Source organism: Anguilla anguilla, chromosome 1 (assembly GCF_013347855.1).
Source record: "Anguilla anguilla isolate fAngAng1 chromosome 1, fAngAng1.pri, whole genome shotgun sequence".
NCBI classification, from domain to species: Eukaryota; Metazoa; Chordata; class Actinopteri; order Anguilliformes; family Anguillidae; genus Anguilla; species Anguilla anguilla.
The window spans coordinates 28,221,221-28,244,358 of NC_049201.1; the positions used below are offsets into that span (position 1 = coordinate 28,221,221).

The 23,138-nt window shown below is 39.5% G+C and overlaps 1 protein-coding gene across 1 annotated transcript; it reads right to left on the minus strand.

Annotated features, from left to right (window-relative positions):
- Positions 1-7,635: 7,635 nt before the first annotated feature.
- Positions 7,636-16,967, minus strand: LOC118225382 (myristoylated alanine-rich C-kinase substrate-like). Its single transcript, XM_035413737.1, has 2 exons — positions 16,584-16,967; positions 7,636-9,378 (listed from the first exon to the last, which is right to left on the minus strand). Exons 1-2 carry the CDS (start codon positions 16,677-16,679, stop codon positions 8,791-8,793), a joined length of 684 nt encoding a protein of 227 aa, XP_035269628.1. The 5' UTR covers positions 16,680-16,967; the 3' UTR covers positions 7,636-8,790.
- Between the last annotated feature and the right edge of the window lie 6,171 nt (positions 16,968-23,138).

Consider the following 23,138-nt stretch of genomic DNA (forward strand, 5'->3'; position numbering starts at 1 on the left):
TGTCTTTTGGATGAGGCATTAAAGAGTAATTGCACTCACTGTTTCATCCTGGCTCCGCCTACTACACAAGTTTGAAAACTGCATCCTGGGGTGAGTAGAGTTGGTGTGTCCATCTCATTTGCACCAAGTATTCTTTACGCAGATGAATTTGTACAGCTTAACCGCGCCTGGCTCATGAAACAGCGATCACGCTGTCAAACTAGGTGTTGCAGATCAAATATGAATCAAGATTAAGCAATTACATGTTCTATTTCTTACCTCAAATGTTTTCAGAAACAAATTTTGGAGGACTGTTTAGATGGAATAAGAGAAGCCACTAGTATTAAAGATGTCATAGGTTTTTTTCTTTGTGTTGGTAGTGTTTTTGTTCACCACATGAGGGGGCTAAATGACCTGGAAAATGTTCTAGGTGAGATTTGTCACCACCTCCCTGTCAAAAAGAATTTCAGATTTGTGAAAGAAAATGAGGGACAATGTGAGTCAATATTTTTCAATGTGAGAAAACTATTTCACTGCCATTCAACTGTTGAAATGAATAAACTGATAATATACACATATATGGGATATGGAGATATGGGGATCCTAATGATATGGAAAACTACAGGGTGTAAGGCAACGTTTTGTTGTTTTTTGTTTGTTAATACTTTTTCTCCCCGCTTTGTTGAGTCCCCACTTTACCTGTATGTTTGATTTGCATAAGCTTAGATAAAATAAAGAAAAAATAGAAAATTTTCTGGGTAGAATGCATCTTCAGCTATTATGCTCTTACACTTCCCCCATCTCCTGCTCATGAGCAGGGAGCAATATAGAGTGATGGGGAGACACAATGTCCCCATCCTATACTGAACAGTTGCTTGGATGAAACGCTCGTTGGCTTTTGAAAACTACATATTGCAAAACTATTTTCTCAAAATAAAGGACACTACTGAATAAATTTAGTTAAAGAAATATAAAGTGCAAGTAATTTATTTTGTTATTCAGCACATTTCTCCCTCTTTTCTCCTTGCAGTGTGCTTTTACATAGCCTATGCACCATCACTCTTCTCGCAGTTATCATGTAGCTATTTTATTCATCCAGCCATCCATTATCTATGCCCGCTTATCATGAGCAGTGTCACAGGGGTGCTGGAGCCTATCCCAGTGTGCATTGGGCGAGAGGCAGGAATACACCCTGGACAGGCCGTCAATCTATCACAGGGCACACGTACCATTCACTCACACACTCATACCTATGGGCAATTTAGAGTCTCCAATTAGCCTACCTGCATGTCTTTGGACTGTGGGAGGAAACCGGAGTACCCAGAGGAAACCCATGCAGACACGGGGAGGATATGCAAACTCCACCGTGCCGCCCTGCTATTCCACTCAGTTTATTCAAAGTCAAAATATGTTGGTGGCGTTATCTCCGTTCTCTCCGAGTTCTAAGCCTATCATTTATACAACTACAGCATCCACAATTATTCATCATTTTGTGTGGCGAGGGGTTTTGTGAAGAAAACTGTCTGCATTTGTTTTACTGAGTTCATTGATTTCTCATTTTAAAATTGCAGTTATTTTAAGTCCAAATATTTAGGAGAGTCATGGAAGGAAAAGGATAGCCTTTACAGCATTGGAGTAATTTTAATTTTAAAGACCCCAAAGCCCGGTGGTGTTGCTCTGGCCAATGTGGTCAAGGTAAACTCTCACTTGTGGTATCTATGTGTGTATGGGTATGGGTGTGTATGTGTGTATTTAATTGACAAACGTAGTGCGGACGTCTGAGCAAATTGCATTAAAGAGGTGAGAAAAAAAGCTCAGAATCTGAATAATATTGGCCAAATTCGGGAAAAGAGAACATTCAGAGAGAACGCATTATTTCAGGGTTGCGGAATAGGGCCCACTGATATATATATATAAATATATATATATATATGTATGTAATATTTTGTATTGAAAAGACTGTATTTTTCACAGTTTCAATGCACTTTGTGACAGAGTCTATAAAGGGGAATCAATAAGCAATTGATCATCAAGTTTTCATTTAGTGCAGGAATGCTTTTTCTTTGTGCCGATGAACATGCAGTTAAAACAATGATGAATCATTCTATTTTCATTATTTATTTATTTTTTTTTTGAATAATAACAATGTGTGGGAGTTTTTTCTTTTCAAAACTGATAGATAGCTTACACCCAGACTCTTGAAAGATGCTTGGATTGTATAATATATTCTGCTTTTATTTCACACCACTGATGCAAAGGCACATTCTTTAAAGAAGGGTGGCAAAACAACTGACATCATCCTGTGGACTGATAACTAGAATTCAGAAAGATAAGCAGGGCTGACTTCAAGGGAAGTTGTTACCAGAAAAAGAAAGAAAACAAAGACATTAATTATGTGTTATGCAATACTAACTAAATAAATTACTAGACCTCAATTACTAGGGCTTACTAGACATCAATTTAATTTTTGTGTTCTTTTTTTCCCCAATAAGAAGCATGTAGTAAAAGCTTAGAAATATTTTAATGCTTGTTTTAATGTTTTAGTTCACAAAATGACACTGTTTGGGAACAGACAAATCCCCATGGCTATCCTGCTAAATTGAAATCAAAGTCACCATTATAACATCAGGTTCCAGAGAGGGTCAATCGAATCTGAGGCCAGAAATGTAAAGATGTATATTTTTTCTTATAGACAGGTGTCCAGTAGAATTTAAGAAAAGTTTTCTGAATGATGCTCAATATTCATTCTGAATCACTGGAAAATCCAACTATCAGGCTTTCCCTACTCATAACTCACATATATCACGCAGAGGTGGTGGAGTGACTGCTATTTATTAGTTCTCCTTCAGTTTAAAAATCTGGAAGTAATTTTTCCTCATTCTTATATGCACTTAAATGTGCACAGCTTGACTTAGCAAAAGCAATTGATTAATAATGAAATGCCATCACAAGAATAGTCCTCCAAACAATACAACTCTCATCCTGAAACAAGAAAATTAGAGCAAAAGTGGCACAAGGTTCCAGCTCATGCCTGGTAGAGCCGATTCCAACTCAATGGCTAAAGAACCTCTTCCTGGGCGAAGCCAGCATATGCTCAAAATCATTAGCATTTCTGTATTAATAAAATGCGTGCTGCCCTGGAAGTGGCTGTTATTAAGCTGAGACTGAGGAAAGCTTATGTCAGTACTGATATTCTTTAAAAATAGACCTACCACAGACCTCCTTTTCCTTAGAAAAATTCTAGAAAAAGCTGTTGCTAAGCAACTCCGTACCTATCTTAATTCAAACCATATCTCTGAAACTATCCAGTCAGGATTTATATCAAATGATGATATTGAAACAGCACTAGTCAAGGTTGTAAATGATTGTGTACTGTACTCAATGCCTATACTTGCACTTACTGACTTAACTGTAGCTTTTAACACTGCTGGTCATGAGATCCTATTGGACATTATTGGACATCAGACTGTATTAAATCATTCTTATGCGGCAGGAATCAATTGGGTCAACTAGATGAATAATTTTCATGCTTCTATTACTGCTACAGGCTTAGCTTTTGAGGCTGACTTCCTGGTCTTGTTGAGAGGCGTTGCTCACTAGCGCCAATGTGGTTGGCTCCAGTATAGGTTTTTTAGCCATCCGTTTCAGTGCAAGTCAATGGTACCAAAACAGTCAAAATACAAAGTCAGTAATTTTTCCACAAAAACATGTAGTCGCAATTGGTGTTTGTTCTTTGTCTAATGTCTCCCCATCTGTTAAGTTATTAATATAAATCAGGGACCATTTGCATCACTGCTGAGTCACTGCATGTCACTGTGGCTCAGGAGCTTAGTGCATGACCCAGACTTCATGATCATATAAGGGTCCCCCCTTTTCCCCACTGCACAGTCACAGTAACTTTGTCCATATTTTTTGACAGTCTTATGAGTGCCACTTAGAATTCCAAAAGGGACTTAAAACTGAAAATGTCTTCCAGGCTTTATGCCATTACACGAACAAAGGATCTAAGGAGAAACATAAACTATTGACTGGTGTCTGTCTTTTTTTCCCACCACTGGCACTCACTCATTTAAAATCTGTGGATGTTATCACACCAGCACAGCTGCACTAGAAACTTTTGTTCTTCCGAAGAGTGGCAAACTATTACAGTTCCCCTAAATTCTTCTGTCTCACAAGCCCTATGAAAGGTGCAGTACTCTCTATACCCAACTAACCCAGATTTGCTGTTACACAAGACCGTTGTTCAGGGCGACTGCACATTGAGAATCACCAACCCAAATGAGGAAAATCTCCTGCTTAAAGAGGCAATGCCTAAGTAAACAGCAGCACTGCATTTACTAATGGACTTGGTTGCTGACATACCTGCTGGGGAGGAGCTTATGAACTAGTGAGAAACCTTCATATCAAAATATATTCATAAAAAGCAAAAACAAAACAAACATGTAATATTTCTCAAAGGTGATATATGATGTCCCACAGGGACCAGTGCTATAGAAATAACCACCACAATGAATATTTTCCTTTCAACTGGACTTCAATCAATCCAGTTGAAATCAATATTCTCTCTCACCTGCACTGCATAGTGGAGGTTAGGATGGCAGTGCTAGCGTGTTGGCTACGCTAGCCAAGTAGCTTGCTAGATATTGTACTTCCATTTGTGATGTATGAGCATGGTTTGAAAGAACAAACAAATAAGTGCTATTTATCAGACCATTTAAATATTACTAGTAGTGGCTTAAATTAATGAATTGGAATATAGCTTTATAAGACTGCATAAACCTTTTCAGTTCCCCAGCTGTTGTCATCCATGGGTAATGGTCAGCAGTTTGGTTCTTCTGCAGTAGTTTATTTTGTTTCATGCAAACCTGTGAATAAACCATTTTTTGTTTGCATTAGTTTCAGCGGCTATTCAAACTAATTTTACTGATTATTATTTATAATGCAAATGATAATTTCACTTTTTTAAAGTGAAAATTGTACTATTGCCAGAAACATAGAAAACGATAAAGAAACAAAATTGATTTTGTAAATCATTCCGCTGTCAGTCATTGAATACTTGCAATATTCATACTGTATATATATATATATATATATATATAATTTTTAGTATTATCTATGTAAATACAGGAGATGGATGACATTTAATTGAGGAAATTGATACTGAAAAGAGGTTGAATTAAGGAATTGGTTGTGAGAGGGGACAGAATTTGAGTGAATTGATACTGAACCATTTAATGGGAAACAAATTACACGAATTGATCCTGCCAAGTGTCTCCATTGATCTGGAGAAGGGACTGATGCCAGCCCTGAGGTGAATAATAATGAATGAATGATGTCAATCTTAAAAGAGAGTCAGCTCATTTTTGCACTGTGGCGTAAACCGGCTACACAAAGGTGGGCCCAGCCGATGTGCCAACTGCAACTGGAAAGCAGGGCCAGAGTATTCCCACCCTTTTTTTACCACTATAGCACAGGTTGTACCAATATGGCTGTTCAAGACTTTGGTGACCAAAAACTGACCTCTCACGTTTGACTGGTTTCAGGTTTGATGCCCATATTAAAATGTGGAGTAGCTTTTACCACTTGCAAAATAATTAATTAAAGGACCTTCAGCTGGTTCAGAATGCAGCTGCTCATGTTTTGACTAGAACAAAAAAGTATGAAAGTATGAACTAGCCCCAGTTCTTGTATCGCTTCATTAGCAACCCATTAAGTATAGGGCTGCTTAGATGGTTCTGCTTTAAACTTTCAATACAATGCATGGACTAGCATCCATGTGTGTCAGACATACTTCTACCTTACAAGTCCATTTCATTTTCAAAATGCAGGTTATCTAGTTGTCCTGAGAATTTCAAAGAACAGACGATAGGGCCTTTTCTTATGGAGCTCTTCTACAATTGACTAACCTTCCAAACTCTTTAAAGGAATCAGACAATCTCAGTTTTTAAGTCTAGATTAAAAACGTACCTTTACAGTGGAGCTGGAAAGGCATGAAGCATGCAGGCGTAGTGTATTATGGAGCAATACATTTTATTTCTGTAACCTATTAACAGCTGGGACCCCATTTTCACACACAGGCTCTTGAGGATGAGTAGGCTTCTTACCTTGTGGATTCTCTATCTCTGTCCTTGTGGTTATGCTGCCATTGGAAACTCTTGCCAGGGTCATATTTTTCTATTCCCAATCTGTATTTGTCTTCCACCCATAGCTGTTCTTTATCTCCCTATTCCTGTTCTTTGTTTACCTCTCCCACCCTATAGTCTCAAACCACTCCTGAGCCCTTTGTCTTATTCCTTTAGAAACAAGTTCATTTAAATTGTTGAAATGACAGACTGAAAGATAAAATGCATGAAATTCAAACTGCTGAATGATGACACCTAGTCACTGAAATTAAATCAACATTTGAACAGTGCTATGGCAGTGCTCCCCGATTGAACCCACAACCTTGGAATTGCACTAAGCTAAACAAGCATGCGATTACGATATTCTTCAGGGAAACATTCTGAATGAACTCAAACATCTGTTTTCAACAACTTTAAGATCTGGTTGTAACAAAAGTGTACAGCGACCCCCAGGAACCCAGTTTGAGAACCATAATGGCATGGGGTAGTATATGGTTCCAGGCGACAGTACAATGTAAACTAAGTATACACGTTACACGAGTCCAAGGAAATTATATAATGTATACTGTATGTGTCCTCTTAATGACTATTGTATATGTGCTTTGTAATGCTGACCTACAGCAGCAAAATTAATTTAACTGAAAATGGACAATAAAGTTAGTATATACTATAAGTATATTATGATCTGGCTGGTGAATACCAAGTCAATTCTGCTGTGGTGCTGTGTTTAAACAGTCTTCCCAGTCGTTTCAATTTTGCAACAGTGCATCGATTTTGGTCAAATGCAAATCCAATCAGAGGTTATTCTGTAGCCAGTGACTGCATATTGCATGTATGCGGAAATATCATAAAATGACTTACAGAACAAAGGCATTCTGCCTCTCATAAAATTGCTAGTATTTTGAAAGAAGCAGTTTGTGAAAGTATTGTAATTATAAAAACTCCAGCTACTATTCACATATGCAAACAGCACACAATCACACACATCATGCCATCTCTGGCAATGACGTGGGGGCTGGAAAGAAAATACTACAAATGCCTCTTGTACATTTGGAAGATATTTAGCACCTACAGTCACTCAAGGAAAGTGAGGTTTAGCACTTGAGGATGCAGCTTATGATTCTGTGTTTTCTCAGGCATCTTAGTGAAGACATGTAGGGGCTTCAGGAAACCTCAATGGGTGGAGCTACAATGAGCTGTGGATAATGGCTCTGCCACACAAGAAGTTCAAACCAGTGAGTCAATGAAAGCATGTTGGGGTCCACTCATCTGTTTTCATGAAACATTTTCCCCATTGCTACAGTTTGGCCCAAAATATATTCTTCCCTCTCATCTATTATGATAATTATGGGCTTTCCAGTTTGCATGAAAAATGCAAAGAATTTGAAGGGGAGAAACAAATCTTTGGGTGACCGGTTTGAGAACTGTAAACATTGCAAAATACTACGCAAATAGCTTAATACACAACATCCAAGGTTAGGTACTACTGCTTGATGCAGATTTTAAAAAATGTTAAAAAAAGAAACGGTGCATGATCAGTTTATTCACATTTATTTTTGCTTTGAGTGCTCACAGAAAATTCGAACACTTCCAGCAGGAGTTTAATAGCAATTTTGTAAGCAAAGTTACATTCAAACTCTAAGTCAAATTGGTCAAAGCCTCTCCAGTATTTACAAAAGAAACAAAGACAAGATGCTACACAAACAATGCATGTTCTTCAAACTGTAAAGTACTGTCTGCTGTAATTAAAACATAGCACAGTATGCCAAGGTTGTTCCACTTATCACAGCTTAGTTTGAGCTCAGAATTGCTTCAAAGATTTCAGGAATACTTTATTTTTTTAAAACTCATCAAATCGAGTGTTGTGGAAAGACAAACCTCGTGTGCTTTGAGATCAAGATTTGTACAATAGTCACAGTTAAAAACACCCTGCCGGTCATACATACTTGTACTTACACTTTATTAAGGTCATAAAACCAGCAATAAACAAAGCCTATACAAACTTGCATTTCTACATAATCACTGAAAAGTACAGATAATGAGAGAAGTGAAAAGCTCCTACAATTTAAATTCTTTCTAAAGCTAGTTCTTCAAGGGAAAGGTTATGGTCTCCCCGTATCACTGATGACCCAGTGTCATTCACCATATGGTGCACTTTACATAGATGACTTCATTTCCCGTTTAAGACTGCATTACCCATCAGTGTGGTGGATTCCCTTGCAAAAGGTATGCCACCTGAAATTGATATGCAGCCCACACATTTACACATTTCAACTTTCTGCCGACCTCCGTAACTGTAGGCACGTCCGTACATTTAATTTTTACACGTATAAAATTCTAAATATGCACACAAAAAAAACAATACTGATGCAAAAAGGTACACGGCAGAACAAGGACGCAATTATTTTTTTCTTGTAGTACTCATCCAAGCCGTCCACACCTCCACCAATCGGAATGGTAGTAACACTGGATACAAACTGGGGTGTTTTGGAAGGGGTGGGGGCGGTCAAAACAACTTTAAAATTTCCCCGGCTTGTACATAAGTTTAAAAAAAAAAAAAAAAAAAAAAAAAACAGCACCTGGCACAACGCCAACGTACAAGCAGGGAACGAACAGTTCTTTGATTATCGGTTTTCATTTTCCGTTTTTTCCGTTTCCTTCGTCTTGTTCAGGGGGAGGGCCCATCTGCTCACTCTGCGCTGGGGGCTGCCTCTGGGCTGGCTGCGGTCTCTTCCGTTGAGGGCGCGGGATCCTCCTTAGCGGCCGCTTCCTGCTCGGCAGCTTTCGGCTCGGCGGCGGGCTCGTCTGTGGCGGCACCGTTCGCTTTCGTCTCCTCGCCCACTGGCTTCTCCACCGCCGCCTCTGCCGTGGCCTCGGCCTCAGGAGCCGCTGCCGCCGCCTCTTCCTCGGCCCCCTTCTCTTCCTCCCCCTTGCCCTCCTCCCCGCCCTCGTTCTCAGCTTCCTCCTTCTTGGTCTTCTTGAAAGAGAAGCCACTGAGCTTGAAGGGCTTCTTGAAGGAGAAGCGCTTCTTTTTCTTTTTGTCGCCGTCAGAGGCCGCTGCCTCGTCTTCGGGCTTGGCTGAAGTCTCACCCTCGGCAGCGGGGGCGGCAGCCTCGCCGCTCGCCTTCGCGCCCTCCGTGCCCTCCTCTGCGGGGGCCGCCGCAGACTGCCCTACTCCCTCCTCGGCCGGAGCGCTCCCATTGGCCTGCGCCCCGTCCTGGCCCGCTTCCTCCGTGGCAGGGGAGGAGTCCCCGTTGGCTTTCACATGGCCGTTTTCCTGCAGAATCACAAACAATCCATGAAATGGCTTTACCAATCAAGAGTTACGCATTTCTAAAACAGAAAAGGCAATGGCAATCACCCTGTATACAGCTCTGCCATAATACAATCAGGTAAGAGCTACAACAAGCTCCTATCGAAGTCATAGCACAAAAGTATGCCCCACATAAAATTACACAAGGAAAAGCAGCACAATTGCTCATACCTCCAACACAACCAGTTTTCATGCCTTTCATTTTCTCACCCTGAATCTTACCTGGTTCCATACATGCTCGCCTTTTAAAATCTCAGCTCCTCAGAACAAACTCTAGACAATGTAAAGTCAGTATAGCTGGACAGCTGCCACAATTTCACCTGATTAAAAGCACACATATTGTAGTCTCCACTTCTGCTTGATACAAAACCCATCCATTTAAAAAAATCCAACTAAAATGAAACTCTTACAGGCCATGTCCTTCTCCCTGTTTTGGTGAATCACATGGGTGATTACATTGTGAATAAGGGGTGGGGGGAATGGGTCATTCATTTTAATTCAAAATTAGCAGTACTCTACCAATGAGATTGGCCAAAAATGGAGCCAATTTCTAAGGCATAGACAAATTGAAGTCGACCATGTCATTTCGGAATAGGCAGCAATTATTGAACCTGAGACCAAGGTAAAAATATTAGAAAATACATACGACTGGCGTTGTTCTCAGGAAACCCTAACAAAATAAGCCTGCTGCCAAATTGGTCATTAAATAAACCAATAGCATTTTGAGAGCTGAATCCCCACTCTTTTCCACAGAACTACAGAGGATGGGCAGGGAAAATCAACAGGAAAAACCTTGGAATTAATGGAACGGTCAGAAGTCATTTCATATAGGCCTAATTGAAATGAAAAAGGGAGGGAGGCTGCTACTCGCAAGTACTTGACTGGGCCTAAATTTACTAGCCCATCTTCCCAATCTACCCTCTACTGTGGAGAACAAAAACTCATAATTAGTGCCAAACTAAACAACATCCATGAGTGCAAGCTTTACAAACAAGAAAACAGGAAAGATGGGAAATTCAAACCCTTTTATTTTTGCTTCCCTTTTAGCAAATAACCAACACATGCCACCCAAAAATCAAAACACGCTTATCAATTTACACTAGACAGTTATCAATCCATCCAGAGTTTCCCTGATCAGACACATCATATACAATGAAAACCAACGGGGGGCAACTAAATGCCCCAAATTCCATTTCTTCTTTTGACCACAACTGACAGTTATGCTTGTTTTAATTAACTGCAAATTCTTATTTATGCAAAAATTATCAAAATAATCCACTTAAATATTTATCTAGCAGGACTTGCTGAAAAGTACCACTAGACAATTGTTCTCAAACAGAGCACAGAGTAGGCTATCAGTTCCTGAGTACCTTTGGAAAGGTTTGCGAATCACCATACAATTTTACACAGAAGCCAGGCAAACCATTAAACTAGATTTGCAATATAGCCTACTCAGGGTGCCAAGTTCTTCCTTCATTATTTATCTATTTTTGTTCTTGTAGCACCTGAGCCATACCTGGGCTGAATGTGTGGACATCTTTTCACTATTACACAGAAGCCAGGTAAAATGGTTTCTATTAGTAAAAATCTCTTAATTCGGGTTAGGCTATATGGAAAAACAAGTTGGAATGAAGACCAAGGCAATTTTGACAGAATATGTGCAATGCAGTCAAAGCATGCAGTTTGACCACTGAATGTGTTTTGACACAGGAAATTGTGTTTAAATACAATCATATTATAATAAACATTGTAGCATAATACCCATTTACACAGTTGGGAGTATACTCAAGGGTACAATAGCAGTGTCATACCTGGGAATCAAACATCACATCAAGTTATAAGCCCAGTCCCCCAATCATTATAATTAGCTTAAATCTATTGGTGAAATATCCCAGTAACATAAGACCTCTGCAATCCTGAATTCACACCCATCACACACTGCTCATTTTAACCAGTTATTGCAAGATAGGACATTAATGGCATTTGCAAATGCAATTGGGATGATTCTGGGTCCCTGGCCAGCAGAATAGACTGCCAAATATAAACTGCCCATTTGTTTTAACCTGCTTCCGGTAAAATCTGGAATGGTTCAACCTGGTAGACCCCGAGTGCCATTTCCAGCCTGGCAATGAGAAACCAAGCTAACTCCCTGCCAGGTTCCTGGTCCATAGGGTCCAGCATGGCTTAGCACCAAAAGGTTTCATCAGCTGTTTAGTAGGGATGGGTACAAGTAATAGATTGATAGACTATTAGACTCTACCCTCTAGTCATTGTGGAGATCACGCTGACAATGTTGTAAGTTTAATATTGTAATTTGTGGCTTGCTCTTAGAAATTTCTAACTTTATTTACCAAGTCAGACCAGTTAAGACCGTGATTGAACTTCTGCAGGTGCCACTTCACAGCCTTGCATCTATGGAAAAATAATGCACACGTCCCAGCCAATCAGAATAGAGTATTCAGCCAAGCTGTAGTATTTGTCTGTCATCTCAAACAAACCACTTTGACATAATAGGCCAAGCATTAAGATGGAAAAACTTGGGGACTGAGGTGCATTGTGAGCATGCATTTTCTATAGGCTACAATGAGTGGTGCCGCCCAGCCAAGATGCGTTCTAATGACATTCTTCCCCATGTTAGGAATCTACTTGGAAGAGTACATTTGACTACTCAATCTGTGAAATTGAAAAAATAAATAAAAATCACAATCCCTACCATGACAGGATGTCAACCAGAAGAGACCAGAAATGCAGTTCAAAAGATTACTCAATATGTCCACGGAAATTAATGTGAACGTGACCAGAATAAGTCTTACAAGCGGAAATACCACGTGCAGAGCACTAGTGACATTTGCAAACCATCATGACATGGGAGCGGATCAAAGCAGTGCTGAAAAACAAAGTGTGTAGGCTCATGCAGACTACACACAACAAATTGAGCTTTACAATAGCACTCAATTGCAGTACCACAAATTTGCTTAGAACTGGTGAACTGAGCCATACTTTGACAGTCAAAACGAAAGAACCCTGTTGGGACTTTTGCCTAGTTTACCACAAGAGGCACACAGATAATACTAGCCTTGTAGCAAGCAGGCAGCCAGTAGACTAGCTTTCTAGTGCCAACCATCACTTGCCAACTCTAGAACATGAGCCCACACAGCCACAACTATTGGCAAATTACATTGTGTTGAGTGAGTAAATTCTAAGAACCCCTTCAAACTAAGAGGCAGCTGCATGTACAACTATGTAACAGTTTAATAAGCATATGCAAATATGCCAATGCATTTCAGGACAATTTCCCCCATTTATGCTTTCTTCAGTCGTAAACACTGGCTGCCGATCAAACAAATCTAAGAATGACTCAAGTTACAGCAAAGCAATGAGATGTACAAGGTGAAGCAGCAAGCACAGTCGTATTATCCTTTTGTAAAGACAAACAAACATGGTAATAAGTGAAAATAGAGCCTGAAGCATTAGAAGGATGCTCAATCATGTTTCCAAAAAGGGGGGAGGGGGGTCAGGGGCTGCAAAATCATTTGAACTAGCTAGCTAAGCAAACACATTTTCACTGAGGTTTTGAAGAATGTAAAATCAAAAATATTGAAATTACAACTGTCAGGTTTATAGAATGAATATTTTTTTTAAAACATGAACAGCTACTTTGAATGTTTTCCTGGGTGCAGTGAAGTTAGATTGATTTGCCCCCATCCTAATTTTCTCATCTCTCCGAGGTCCATATCCCATCCTGGAGAGCTGGGGGACATTTCATGAAGCAGAATTCCAGGGTTACCTGGATAACCGCACTGAAAAAAAAACCCAGAACCGCTTTACTTCAGTCCTCGTACACAATTTGGGAGGTTTTGCTCAGCACAGTTTATCAACTCCGTAGCCCCGCTTTGAGAAAAAGGGCCCTGTGGTATGCTAGTTAGGCTACTTTTCACTTCCAAATCAGCCAATAAATCAGACCCATGAAGCCAGTTGAGGAGTTACCTGCGTAATCAGCCACTTTAATTGATCAAAAAGTGCCAAATCACAAAAAATCAGACTCTGCAGCTCCCCAGAACCAGGGTTGTAGACCACTGCCCCAGTACCTTAGAAGTAACAAGGCATTGACATTTCAGCTAAAAGCCTTCAGAGCATGATGTGCGATATGATGAATACTTTCCAGCCAATGTTATTGTCGCAAGTCCTTTGGCCCAAAAAAAATTAAAAAAAATAAAAAAATAAAATAAAATGCAAGAGTGAAGTCTCCATTCTTAATGAATTAGGATGTGCTACCCACTATGCAAGCTAAGCATTTTTAGCAATTAGCACTGCAACTGTTCAGCATTATAAAAAACAGCTAACTGATTCATCTATCAGTCAACCTCATGCCATCTGTAAATAGAAAATGGTACCAAGAGGGATTACTGTCTAGAGCAGTCATGATTGTATTATCATGATTATCTGAGCCAACCGCGAATAATTTGCATACGTTTAATTTCATGAGCAGCGTTTTATTTTCAAGTTGTGCTCTCCATTGCATATTAATATTTATAATTAAATTCAAGCTCATTAATGAACTGCCTTCCACAATGTTTTTCCATGTTAGGTGTGGCCTACAAGAGTTTCAGCTCAAGCCATTTGAAATCTATGCGCAGCAAGAGAGCAGAGGGATAAACTATCGTTTCAGAGGGTGAGCACACTCCGAGGTTTAGGACGCTCTACCATTTTGCTGACGACCATATAATTTTGATGTAGGCAGACTATTTAACTGAACAACATGCATTTAACTCCAACTCCAAATACACCCATCTTGACACATTTCAGTAATGAAAGAGGAGAGCCCAATAACTTGGATGGGGCGAGTAGCAGTAAGGTGCCAATAGCAAACCTCAGGAACCACTCATGAATCCACCACCCAAAACAATTCGCCGAACTTTGAGTCCTAACAGCATTTACTTCAGGCCCATCACGGCAATTGGGCATTGCATAAGCAGTCGGGTGTTGAAATATGAACAAGTTGGCCCCCAATGGTGCACATTTTCTTAATGTAATGTGACAGTGAACGAAATGTGGCCCTACAATAGTTGAAAAACCAGCGATTAAGCTAATGCTGCAAACATTTGACAAGTAGCATGAGTTGCCAGGGGAAATATTTTCCAAATGGCAATAACCAAGTAAGAGAAAATTCTCTGCGACATGACAATTTAAGTACAGCAAGTTTAAGTATGCCAAAGTAAAGAGTTTTTTTAAGTATGTGCATAGTCAATAAATGGCGCTCCATAAAATATGCATTACAGATTTAAATGGGCTTGTACTATAAATTGAATATAAAAACTATTGTTAATCACAATCATTTGTGAATTTATCGTCACTCAATTTAATGATTGTGACAGCCCTGTTTCCAAATGTTAGTTACCCAGGGTAATGTGGCAGCCATTTTGGATAAAAGTTCAATGACCAGCCAGGATGCTGGATTAATAGATTTATACGTCCCACTAATTTCATAAATTGTTGCATTGTTGGTGACCCACTACCTCATTCATGTGTCTTAAACTGATGCGCTCTCTAAACTGGTTAAATGTAGTAGTCATAGGCTAGGTTGGTTTACCAACCCAAGGATTAGGGTTAAAACAGACTGATGTAAAGCACATGCATTGGTGCAAAACCAAGCAGCTATATTTCCTTAAAAAGCAAGTTTAGTGTCAAAAAGTGCATCACATACACAGTATTAAACATGGGAGCTCATCCCCACACAGCCATTCAAAACCCCTGCTAAGGGAGGCACATACTCATGTTATATTTAATGCCTGTTATTTTACTGAAATGGTTGATTCCGAGACAAAGCGTTGGATTAGAATGGTGAAAGTACCTAACCCTGGATGTTTAGAGGAATAGGGACTGCTGGTAAGATCACTCTTTTTAAATGCATTTCTAATTTAGACAGGAGAAATCATGAAGTAAGAATGACTTTGACCAATTAAGTACTGAGTAACAATAAAAACCAGCAGACACTTGCCACCCTGGGGCAGGGTTGAAGACCCCTGCATTAGGCCTGCTCCAAATCTCAATTTTAGCTCTGAGTATGCAATCACATTCCGTGGTCCGTTTTAAATAATCACAAAGTAAAATTTGTGATCTGAAATGCACAATTTAGTAAAACTTGTTTCAATTCAGCACTACCGCCTACTTCACAAAAGAATTTTTTAAAAAAGAATCATTGTTATAAGCTAAAAGGAGACTTCTGATTGGAAGGCTTAGTTTTAGCACACCTTCTGATTCACCCAACACTTTTGCCGCTCTCCTGAGCTCGGCGATTACGACCCCGTAAATCCAACATGCTAATTTCTGAAATGCCACTAGGGGCGATCTGTCGCAGCCTATGCTCCCTCTTACTACCAAAAAAGCGCCGTCGACACAGATGCTCGTTAAAATAAATAAATCGACGTCGAAAGATCACGTACTACCGTCTGGTCCGGTGGCGGCCCACGGTTCTGGAATTAAGGGACATTTATTTTTTAATGAATGCTTTTTCAAACAACTTCAAACTAAAGTGCCTCAAAAAGGCGGCTCGTTTTGAGATTACATTATAACCAAGTGCCACAAAGCATCCCTCCGGTACAGTATCTGGAACAAAGGCGTGGTAAACTAGACTGACAAGCCATTGTTGCAGTTGTGCGCTACGTGCACCTTCTGCCACTCCATTCTAGCTCACCAATGCTCTCGCAAATGTACAAGTATGGGATGGGTTTTTTCATGATCAGTGGGCTACTTACAAACAAGATGCACAAAACTCCAATTGAGATGTACAAACCTCTAAAGAGAACTGCACTAATTTAGGATCACACCAAAAGAGGTTGCCAATTGAAAACCCATTGGTTATTAGAACACAGGAGGGGGCATGCAGAACTAGGGAAGGGAAATTAATATTCCAGATTACCCCCTTTCCACCAAAAGAAGTCATTACTGAACTTAATTAAAAATATTTGATCTGTCAATCATGAAACCTGCAATAACCAATTTAACAGTTTGCTGTTGCTTGACAAAATTAAGTAACGTGAGCCACCTTTGTGCGCTTCACAAGAAACCCGTGTTCGTTTGCTATAGAACACAGACAGTACTGCGTTGTGAGCGTAACCTGTGCAAATTCTTCAGAACAACCCAATTAAACAATATTTAAAAGCTTTCACCTGTCCATTTGTCTTTGAGGTTGAAGCCGCAGCCTCTCCCGGCTTTTCGGCGACGACTTCGCCTTTTGCAGCGGTCTTGGAGAATTGTGCCCCCATGCTTTCGTTCCAACAAAGAAACTCAACCGTTCCAGCAGATGAACAAAGACTACACGTTTCTATCCTTTTAGCAAATACACTAAAAGACCTTTCAAAGTCTTTCTGTGAATGCAAGCAAGATCCAACTGAAATAAGCAAAAGTGGACAAATTGCTAAATATACCGGGTAAAGAGTAATAAAAATTCCAGAATTGTGGCTGTATAGTTTGTGTGGAAAATGGAGAAATTTCCCTCGCCACTAATAAGATGCGGAGTACAACGCCCAAGTCCACAGATGAATGGGCATTCGTACCCGATGACGACATTCACAGACGGATCTAGCCAATAAAAACTCACACCGAAAGAGGGCGAGGCTTAGAAAGGGCGTGAACAATGGACACAGAAGATTGTACAAACCTGGGAAAATTAACTTGCCCGGCAACACAATTCAATTGAATGATCAGTTGACGGAATAAAAGACAACAGCAAATCGTTACGTTGGTTAGAATGATACACTTAATTCTGTGTTCCTCATAGCCCTACAAGGATTATATTCCATGCATGCAGTTTGTGTTTTACATGCATCATATACAATGTTCTTGGTGTTAATGGAATTTATCTGTAGTTATATTTCCTGGCGTCAAATCCAGCACAAAGAAGCAGCTGGACCATGGAACAGGCCTCAAGGAATCTTAATTCGTGCCACGGACCGGTTCCAATTATTTTGGAAGTATGATTATTGCTGTTGGGCATACTTTCCTAAACTGTGTGTTTGTAGACTATCTCTAAGTTCTCACATGGACCCACAAATAATTCTAACGCATGCAACGAAGTCTAATTCGAACATGTATTAAAGGCCAATTTTCCATCTGACAACAATATAGGAACAACGGTGCAGAACATTGGTTTTGGAACTGGACTTGTAGCCTAACTGGGTTTGAAGCTTAAGTTCCCAGGTGGTCTGCTGTATTCTTGAGCGAAGTAAATGAAGAGAATGTTTGGTGTATGTTTTCGATTGGATGAGGCAGTTTCTGTGTGTGAAGGATGTTTTAGCTATTTAGAGAAATTTCTGAAAATACACTGAAAGCAACTCAAGTAGCTTGTATAGCAACATAATGCCTCATGAGATGTCTTTATATTACCTGATTATTCTTCAAGACAAGATTTTGTTTAATATTTTCAGTTAGAACAATTTCTTAGAGCACGTGCCAACTGAATTGTGAGTTAACGCTACATAATTAATCTTGACGTATGTATGGTCTCTGGAAACGACAACGTTGTGCAAACAGCTTTGGAGTTATTGTGCATTGTCTTGCTATAAAGTTTAACCAAAAAAAAAAAAAAAACCCTGAATGTCCTATACCTCCCACAGTAAAGCTATCAGGTCATCAAAAACTGGCTAAAATGCCTCTCCTTGCACACATAACTGGGTTCCATTTAAGGCCATGTTGCAAACAAAAACAGTATAGTTGGAAGGTAAAACAGCTGTGGTGCTCATTTAAGTTTTTGTGGCTTCTCACAGCATATTAGAATCAGAATCAGGTTTTATTGCCAAGTAGGTTTTCACATACAAGGAATTTGTTTTGCTTTGGTGATGCTTTTAGTCATTTATCCTCAAAATGTTGGGATTGGGTTTGCTGGTTTGAAGCTACTATAATGTTTTACTATTGAGGCTAAAGCCTTATGAATCGGACTTATGAGTCAGTGATTGACAGTATATAAGCATCTTCAACCACTGGCATTTGAATCAGAGACCATTCCTGTTCTTTCCTTTTTCTTGACAAGAAAATGTACCAAAGGGTGAGACCACCTCTTCCGACCAGCTTGACTTCCTCAAACTGTGATTTGCTGTTCCTAATGTTCATTGATGGAAATGCCAATTTCTGTCCTAAGCAAAGCAGAGTGATACATTTAATGTAGGAAGAAACTCCTAAATTAATATGTCCTTCATATTTTAACAAATAAAACACACACACATTTGAATTTTAAAAGTGCTTTCACATTTTAAGATTTATTACAGGGATCTGTGGCAAATGGGGCATAATTAATGCAGAAGACGTGCCCTATTAGCACAGAGAGGTTTAAAAAAAAAACAATGTTATATATCATCAAATTTTGCATATTGGCCAGAATTCCCCTGTAAATTGGTCAAGGACTGAGTACATTGTGTTCAAATTGCATCTGTGCCTCTATATTTCCAATCCAAAGTTACAGTCAACAAACAGCGCCAGCTTCAAAACAGTATTTTTGCCATTCTGGTCAATATGGGTGAGACTGTTTGCAAAGATTGTGAGTATTTCCACATGCATTAAGTCCTGGGAATGGGCCAGATGGTTTGCAGCTGTTAATGATCTATTTTTCTGAATGGGCTCAAACATTTGTGCTATGTCTTCAGTATCTCTGTACATTTTAACAGTCAAACTCAAAACAAGTGACCTCCACTGTCACTGTAACCCCCAACTAGGATGTGCATGTTACTCCAGTTTTACTCCTGTGTGACTTTGTACCTGCATCTCTGGGAGAAGATCACAGCTCCCAGGTGGTTGAAGGAGAGGCCAGATTCTTGTGTGAGCTTGGAACTAGGCTTTACATACACATTAATTGTAAATTAAATGATTAGCTGTGTAGACTTGCATTTTCTCCTCATTCCGTAAGCAATATCCAAAACTAAAGATGGGTATGACGCTTCTTTGTACACTTTGTTCTATTAATTAATGAAAAATTGACATTTTCTTTTTTAAATTAATGAATAGAACAAAGTGTACAAAGCAGCATCATACACATCTCCAATGTTGGATATTTTACTCTTGCTTACAGAATGAGGAGAAAATGTCTGTCTACACAGCTAATCATTCACAGTTTGGTTTAAATTATATAAATAATTGAAAGCACAGGCATGAAAGATGATGAGTTGTTCATGCTTACTAAGTGTCAATGGACAAAATTGATCCTTTGTGTTTTAAATCTAGTCATTTATGTGCTAGCGTGCAACAAGTAGATCCCTTTGCTGTGTTAGAAAAGAGAAGAAGCTGAATGAACTGGATATGAAGAGAAAAATGATGGGTAGCACCACTCATATTCAACAATAACAAAATTCTTCTAGCTCATGACTTTATTCAAAACATCTTTTGCACAAAGCCACAAAATAAAGTCACGAGCAAAAGGAATGGCTTATGTCATTGATGGGGGTGGGTTATGGATTATGTCTATCCAGCTTTTTCCATAATTGGAAGTATGCTTTATGATAAATTTTTTGCTCTTTCAGCAATAACTAAATTCTTCTAGCTTGTGACTTTATTCAAAACACATTTTGACAAAGGTCAGTACAGATGTTTTATGTTAAAGTCATGAGCAAAAGCACTGGCTCATGTCATTGTAGAGGGGAATATGGGTAACCTATCCAAGTTTTTCCATTAATGGAAACATTCCTTATGACAAATTATAATAGCATTCTTGGAACTGTACATTATTCCATGATTGTCTTGAAGCACCAGCTGTGCGTGAAGTGTTGTCCTCCAGTCCAGTCAAACTAGTGGACTGTGGAGATCAGAGGTGGATGGTCGAATATGCTGCCGAGGACACAGATCTACACTTTGCTTTTACAAAAAAGTAACAGTGATGGGACAATTTCTCACTACTTGGTTGTCACAACAGAGATTCAGAAAATGGTAAAAATAAAAATTGGAACATTCTAAACTTATTCAGATCATTCTGAACCTCTGTGGCAGATTGGGGATTCAAAACTGGAGAAAACCTTTTTTTTTTTTTTTTGAAAAGGGTGATTAAAACACTTAAATAACGTGCAACCCTCTCTGCCTTGTGAGTTGCACTACATTTCCAAGAGTATGTGGACACCTGAACATTACACCCATATGTACTTGTTGAACATCTCATTCCAAAACCATGGGCATTAGTATGGAGTTGGGCACTGACACAGACCTCCTCGTTGCACTGGAGAATCCCACTGACCCAGATTCCGCGTTCTCTCACGGAGTCTCACCGCCGGGCCTGCTCCCCGGGCAGCCTTCACTGCGACGCCAGACCAAAAAATCCTCAGGGTGCGGCTTTCGCATGGGTGCTCTGACCCACATCTCCATGGCAACTGCTCTGCCATGCTTGAGCAGTGCGCTGGCGGCTGGCAGCTGGCTACTCTATATGACACGCGAAGCAGCCGCATGGCGAACAGCGTGCCAATCCCTTCTTACGTTGCCTTCAGAGCCCCCCAACGTCTCTCTCTCTCTCATGATGCTGCGTAAGCTTCCTTCTTTTTGAAAAGGGAAAAAAAGGACAGAATCCTGTGTTGTAGTTTCACGCCCACGTTGTACTGTTGCACGGTGGAGCAAAACAGCACGAGCAAGTGATGCAGTCAGGATTCTCTCTCTCTCTCTCTCATTCACTCAGTCATCTTTCCCCATCTTATCAGAAAAAATGGTGGAAGCCTTTTTGAACTGTTGTGTTGGTAGGGCACATTAGACCCTGCAGTCTTATTGACGCTTGGTGTCTGGCCTACACGGCCCTGGATACTAGCAACAGACTTTGTCTGCTATATCAGTACAGACATTTAATATCTCTCTGAATTTAAGAGAGATATTAAATTTAATGTTCATTTAATATTAATGCCAAGCTTTCACAAAGCCTGTGTTACAAAGCTGTTGATATGATATGACATCTTTTAATGACACATTTATATTTATTTCAATCCATTTTTTAAAAACTTTTATTACCTTATTTTAGATTATTATCTTATTTATGTTGTGTCATTTTATTATTGTATAATTTATCTCACTTTAAATGTTACATATGCCTTCATATCATGAATTTATTCATACATTCTCATGCATTTTAATTGTGTCTGCATCTCTGTGGTCATTTGTGTAAAGTACATACACCACAATGTATAAATTGGTTTATTACTATTACTGAAGCACTTTGAATCAACAAAACAAGTCTGATGCATTGTTCACATAAGCACAGTGAGATTCCAAAAGCAACTTGGAAGCACCTTAAAAATGGGGTGTTCAGCAATATCCCTGTCATTGATCAAGCCTTTTGGGAAATATTACATTATGTGTACAGGACCACACATTTTTCAAAACAAAAAAACAACAACACAGTTTGTTAATATTTTTGTAAAATTACACTTGCAATTTGAGATATTTGGCCCACCAAAGCCAAATCCTCACTTCAGAATCTTTTTTCCCCCCTTTTACTGCAATTTGGAGTACAGTAATATGTGATAAAGTCCATAAATTACATAATTTAAAATCTATAATTTACTACATAATTTACATCACATTGTTTTGCTATTTCACCTGGGAATTGGACCTGCAACCTTTTAGACAGAAGTACCTTTCCCCGGCCACAACCACCATTTTACAGAGGCACTGGCACAAAGACAATTGAGAGAGGGAACAAAAAGGTCACCAGAAAACCAGGCCGGAACCCCAAAAAGCATTCAAATAAGATTTAAATAGAAAAAAAAAAAGATTATGTCACTCTTGATTACCCCACAGTTTCACAGAAGGCTGTGGAACACAGTGACTTAAAGTTTTTTTTCTTTTTTTACCTGATTCATGAAATATTTCTTCACCTTGTTGAAGCTCTTTGAAATCAGCGAGGTGCAGAAAGACAATACAGCTTTGCCTGAGGGAGACAGCAGTAGTAACACCAAGCATGTTGTGTTTATTTTGTTCCTTTCTCTTAGGAGAGCTTACACATAGCTCATACAATTTCTGTGTTTTTGCAAAGAATATTAAGGGTTTCCACCAAACCCTGGGGGGCATCAACACCCTGCTAACACAACAGCACATAGAATAATAATAATAACTACAACAACAAAAACTAGAGGCTGCAGGCAACCTCAGAGGTGTCCAAACCCTGTGAATTAAAAAAGCAAAAAAGAAATATATAAATAAATGTTTTGAATTTATGTGCATAGTTTGAAGATATGAGCTTCAGATGAGGCAGAATGTACACAAATAATGTGAAATGCAGAATAGCGAATCTTAGAGCACGCTGTACATGCATGCAGTTGCCACATCATGGGACCTGATGTGAGGTGGTGGCACCTCTCACTCTGATTTCTGTGAGTTAATTGACCCTGACGAGGGGCAGGTGTGTGAGTGCTATGGTGAGGTGATGGCACCTCACAGGCATTTGCTCTGAGTTAATTGTCCCTGATGAGGGTCAGGTGTGGGAGGCCTATATCTAGCCCCTGATTTCTGGGGTTCAGCGCAGACTCATTGTTTGTCATGCTCTTGGTGTGTAGGGGTGTAAGAATCGGCAGACGTTACCGCATTGAGCCTATCTGCCAAATTTGATCACCATTTAGTTTCTTCTCAAGCTGATTATCTCTTAGTGCTGTGGAGGACATTTTGCCCTCGTCTCTTTAGTTTTCCTTTTGTTTTCTACCTGCCAGGCTGCGAGTGTCCTTTTTCTTTTGTAAGTTACTCCACTCTGTTTTTCTAGTGGGGTTTTTCTT

Excerpts from the sequence above, each read along its gene's own strand:
- LOC118225382 (XM_035413737.1), bottom strand. The coding sequence starts at position 16,679 with ATGGGGGCACAATTCTCCAAGACCGCTGCAAAAGGCGAAGTCGTCGCC. Across the intron at positions 9,379-16,583 it reads CCTCAAAGACAAATGGACAG|GAAAACGGCCATGTGAAAGC; the intron begins GTGAAAGCTTTT and ends GTGATTCTGCAG.